The following is a 5,551-nucleotide window of genomic DNA, read 5'->3' on the forward strand; positions in this document are numbered from 1 at the left end:
GGAGATTCCTCAAAAAGCTAAAAAAAAAAAGAGTTATCATTTCATCCACTTTTATCACTCCTCAATACATTCCCCCCAAAACTTAACTCAGCACGCTGCATAGGCACCTGTGTATCCATGCTTATCACAGCACTACTCCCAAGAGCCAAATTATACAATCAGCTTCGATGTCCCTCAACTGAAGAATGGATAAGAAAATGTGGAATGCAGACACAATGGAGGGTTATTCAGCCATAAAGAACTAAATCACGTCATTTTCAGAAAAATGGATAGACTTAGAGATTAGCATGTTAAGAGAAAGCCAGACAGAAAGACAAGTATCACATGTTTTCTCTCACATGTGGACTCTGGGTGGGGGCAGGAATCACAGGAAAATAGAAGAGGAACTATTGGAGCAGAGGAAGCAGATGAAAGGGGAGGGTATGCAAGGCCAATAGGGGTGGAGAATATGGTGAAACATGTTATCTACTTGTATGAAAAAGTCATGATGAAGCCCATTATTATGTATAAATAATATGTACTGGTAAAAAGACAATATGTTGTATAATAAAACATTATCTGGCAGTTAAAGGTGTAAAGTAACTTTAAATTTATCAAAACATAAATGTCATATGTTGAGTGGGAAATTTTAAAAACAGTGTGGGCAACTTATCAGTTAAAAAAGTTAATACACACAGATTATATACATATTTTTTTGAGACCGGGTCTCTGTATGAAGCCCAGGCTGGCCTTGAACTCATAGCAATCCTCCTGCCTCAGCTTCCCAAGTGCTGGGATTACAGGCATGTGCCACCATGCCCAGCCAGACTATATATTATTTAAGAATATATGAAAACAAGAACATAAAAAATAGGTTTCAGAAATTAACTAAAAATGCAAATAACGGGGCTGGGGATTTAGCTCAGTGGCAAAAGCGCCTGCCTGGCAAGCGCAAGGTCGTGAGTTCGGTTCCCGGTACCGGAGAAAAACCAAAAAAAAAAAAAAAAAAAAAAAAAAATGCAAATAACTTGAATTGTCTAATACCTTATAGAAAATGTCCCAAAATATCAGCGATCCATCTGCAAGAAAAAACACCTAACTATTCCAATTTAAGAATATTCTACATCCTCCTAGAACAGCATAATCCTGAAATAAAACAGCTGGATCATTGGAATTTCACGTTCAGCAGTATAATAAAACAACATTTTTTTAAAAACCTGCATTTCTATAACAGTCACATCAATTTAGAACACTAATAATTCAGGAGGGTTCCTTTCTCCCTTGTATCCTGCCAGCTTTGCTACGATTTGATTCCTTGATGAAAGCCACTGTTCCTGAAGTGAGAAGGAATCTCAGTGTTGTTTTAATTTGCATCTCATACAATGGAGTACTACTATGCCATCAATAAGGACAAACCAGTCATTTGTAGGAAAATAGATACACCTTGAGATCATAAGGGTCAATGAAATAAGTCAAACACACAAGCTTAAATGCCACAAGGTGGTTTCTCTTATATGAGAAACCCAAAATATAAATAAAGAGCAAAATAAAAGACAATAGGAAGTAGGAAGATAGATTTTGTTTAAATGGGAAGGGGATTAAGGGACGGAGGGAAGGGCTAGACAGGGGAGGGTAAAAGGATGAAAAAAGAATTAAGATGTGTTATGTCCACATATCAACTCCCGACAAGGAATGTAATTATTATGTAATGCAAATGTGTACTGATAAAATAAAAACTGAAAAAAATTTTAAAGGGCATTATCTTGCTTACTGTTTATAAAGAGAAATTCAATATCAGAAAGGCAATTTTTGTAAAATACTACAGCAAAAAACAAATAATTTTAAAAATCTTAATGCTCCAAGTATAAAGTTCAGCTGATGTTTAAAAGCTGGTAACACTTAGTAATCATTGTTTTAGAAAATTCTTGAGACATAATAGAAGAAAATGTCCAGTTATTAGAATGAAGAAATATTTACCTCAAAAACAGTTGAAAATGCCCTATCGGAGAAATTTTGTATGTATGTATTTATAGGATAGTTAACATAGTTGATCTACTGTCTTCTGTTTCTTTGCTGAAACTGTTAATGAGTCCTTGATTGATTAATATTGCATGTCTCTATTTGTTTTCATGAGAAACCACTTTGAAGATATCAGTATGTAATTACAAGCATTGTTAATTTCCTACCACTTTGTCTGTAACTGTGTATTGTCTGTACTGTTCTTTTGCTTTTTTGTAAAAGGTTGTCTGTTAATGTTTTCCTCCTTTTAGTTGTAAAATAAAAAGAAGAAAATGCCCTATAGGTTAATCCATAAAACGAAACTAATTTAAATGTTTAGAAGAGAAAAGCAAATGTCAACAACTGCATATTATATAACCGTCTACTCAGCAATCCCAGGAACATCCCACGGACTGAGGGACGGACTGAGAGACAGACTGAGGGTTAGACTTAATTAAAATGCTACAAGGCGCCCCGCCCCGAGCCTCCGTCCCGCCCCGAGCCTCCGACCCGCCCCCTAGCGCGTGCGCATGCGCGTGCTTGGCGCATGCGCGTAGGATGGCAAAGAGAAAGATGGCGGCCCCCAGCTTTCCGACGCCGCTGCACGGGCACGTGGGTCGTGGTGATTTCAGCGCTGTGTACGAGCCCGCGGAGGACACGTTCCTGCTGTTGGACGCCCTGGAGGCGGCGGCGGCCGAGCTGGCGGGGTGCGAGGAGGGCGAGGGCCCCTGCGGGAGAGGACTTGGGTGTCTTGCACAGACCGCGGCAGAGGGCCCGCGAAAGGGCGAGCGCGGCCGGAGGAGGCGGGGTCGGCGCGCTTGCCGGTGATTGACAGCACAGCGCCGGGAAGGAGGGTTTTCCCGTCCCTACTCCGACCCGGGTGCTAGGGACTGGGGTGCTAGGGACCGCGGTGGGAGAGATCCAGCTCCTTGCCAGTGTGACCGTGAGCCCCGTGCCTGCTTACCTCGCTGTGGTGTAGGAAACGAAATATTCCGGAAACATTGCTTCTTTTTACCATTAAACCTGTAATGGCTATTAAAAACCACGTGGCATTATTCGGCTTAGCCCGCACTGGACAAACATCCTCTAGCACGGGGAGGGCATTGACGTGAAAGGTGGTGAGGGAATAGAGCGCGGGAGTATTTTAAAACCCACTCGGAATACTGTGTACAACAGTATTAGCCGCACGCGGCTCTTGAGCCCTGGAAATGTGGCTGGTGCCACTAAGAAACAAATACTGTAATTAACTGCAGTTAGCCTCTACAGTCCGCTCTAGCCCTTGATTTAAAGCGTTTGCCGTAAATTTCGTATTATTAAAAAATTACCTGCATTGTAATTTCTCAACGAATTTTTGGGTCGTTAGACTTATAAGACTTGAACTGGTTTTCCTTAGGATGAAACAACTCTCAGGTTTCAGAGATCTGTATTGCATTTATTTATCCTTCATACTTAGTTATATTTTTCCACGTATGAAATTCTGCAACTCTTAAAACTAATTTTAATTATAAAAGATGTGACTTTTGGATTTACTGGATTATAGTGTGGAACAGTTTTGTCTTATAATTGGTCTTTATTTTCAAGGTATTCCAGAAAGATTTACAAGCACAAACTGCACATTGCATCCAAGAGAAAAGGCATTATCATGTCTATACTGGTCAGCATGATCAGTGTGGTACAGTTTTTTAAAAAATAAACTATTATGCCCTTTAAAACAAAATTGCATTGCAATGTAAAAGGAACTGATTTTTTTTATTAAGTTGTAGATACTTCCATTCTTAAAATTCATATTAATTATGAGATCATGATATTTTCAAAGAAAAGCCACTTAGATTCACAGACCTTACTATACAGCCTTAAAGGTTTGTGAGATGTGTGGCTTGTTTCCAACCTCAGAAAACCTTAGTTCTTTTGGGATAATTGTTTGAAGAGTTAAGTGCTGGAAAGTACCCTCAGTGCTGTCGAAGCTAACCTTTGGAATAATAACTGGTGCTTTTAATGCATGTGTCAGATTGTAGGCACGGAAATACATTTAATTGAAAAATAAAACACTGTAAAGAAGATTTTATTCAGTAGCATTTCAGATTTTCGGCATTGTAAGATCAGGTACTCAATTGCTCAGTCCAGCATACAGCTGTACAAAAAGGAATTTTTTTGCTTCTCTAATTATTAGAGAGTATTTTTCTCTTAAGACATATCATTAGATTTATCAAGGATGGGCCAGGGATATAGCTCAGGGGCATAAGCACCTGCCTGGCAAGTATGAGGTCCTGAGTTCAATTCCCAGTACCTAAAATAAAGTACGATAAAATAAAAATTAAAAAGATTTATCAAGGTTAAGTATTTAAAAATGATAAACTTCTTTCATAAATAAATTTTGCAATAATACAGTATCATTTTAGGAAATACTGAAAAGCTCTGTGAGAAAGGATGGTGTCCTTCATATTAATAGTTCCAACCCAAAATGAAATAGTTTCATACATTTTATGTAGTTTTGTTGAAATTAAGACATCCCCCTATTGTGATATATAACGATTTCTCATAAATTGGACATCTCAAATATTAGCAATTTCTAGTTACGCAGTATTAAGCACAAAGTCATTGTCTAAAGTTAACAAATCTCTCAAAAAATTTCTAATTTCTTTTGTTTTGTTTTGTTTTTTTTTGGTTTTTTCTCCGGTACCGAGAACCGAACTCACGACCTTGCGCTTGCCAGGCAGGCGCTTTTGCCGCTGAGCTAAATCCCCAGCCCAAAATTTCTAATTTCTTTTGTTTTGTTTTGTTTTTTTTTGGTTTTTTCTCCGGTACCGAGAACCGAACTCACGACCTTGCGCTTGCCAGGCAGGCGCTTTTGCCGCTGAGCTAAATCCCCAGCCCAAAATTTCTAATTTCTTTTGTAATTTCCTATACGTGTAATCATGCTGGGGAAATGCATTCTAACTATCATGACAGTTATTTTCTGTAAAGTATACTTTAATGTTAATATGGTAATAATTTATTTTGATGGGTTTTTTTCAGAGTGGAAATATGCCTTGAAGTGGGATCGGGGTCTGGTGTGGTGTCTGCGTTTCTAGCTTCTATGATAGGTCCTCAGGCTCTGTACATGTAAGTATGTAAAAGGAACACCTTGGTGCTAGGCTGCTTTGAAACTCGTTTGGTACTCAATGTATTCTGACTTGAAAGTTTTGTCCCAGTGTCGACATTTCTTTGGGACTTGATGTGAAGGCTAGAACTTTAAGTAGGTGAAATGTATCTGAAATTGTAAATGTAGACCCACACTGCAAATTATGCATTCTTAAAATTATTTCATTGTCAAAACTGTTCGCGCATACTGTATAGTGGTAGAAGCAACATATTTTTGGCTCATTTCCAGATTTGAATCTTTTTTAGGTACATAATTTGGCTATTAAAAAATGGAAAATTACTTAAATTTATTCATAGAAAACCACACATAATCCATGTATGTGTCCTTCGTGTTTTGTATCTCATGTCTTGTGCTTTTCATTTTTTGTTTTTTTTTTATTTTAAAGATAAAAGGAGGGAAACATTAACAGACATACAACATTTTACAACATAT

General features: G+C 38.1%; 1 protein-coding gene across 3 annotated transcripts in view; it reads left to right on the forward strand.

The window, feature by feature from the left end:
- Window positions 1-2,544: 2,544 nt before the first annotated feature.
- Window positions 2,545-5,551, forward strand: part of N6amt1 (N-6 adenine-specific DNA methyltransferase 1 (putative)) — a 20,861-nt gene continuing 17,854 nt past the window's right edge. For all 3 annotated transcript variants that reach the window (XR_259592.2, XM_005375604.2, XM_005375607.2), the window contains exons 1-2: window positions 2,545-2,684; window positions 4,993-5,079. Coding sequence is in view for 2 of the 3 variants with exons in the window: in XM_005375604.2 (XP_005375661.1) it covers window positions 2,551-2,684; window positions 4,993-5,079 (221 nt within the window). In the remaining variant the exon portion in view is untranslated. The remainder of the gene's footprint in view (window positions 2,685-4,992; window positions 5,080-5,551) is intronic.

This window comes from Chinchilla lanigera, unplaced genomic scaffold, assembly GCF_000276665.1.
Source record: "Chinchilla lanigera isolate Chin_1 unplaced genomic scaffold, ChiLan1.0 scaffold00006, whole genome shotgun sequence".
NCBI classification, from domain to species: Eukaryota; Metazoa; Chordata; class Mammalia; order Rodentia; family Chinchillidae; genus Chinchilla; species Chinchilla lanigera.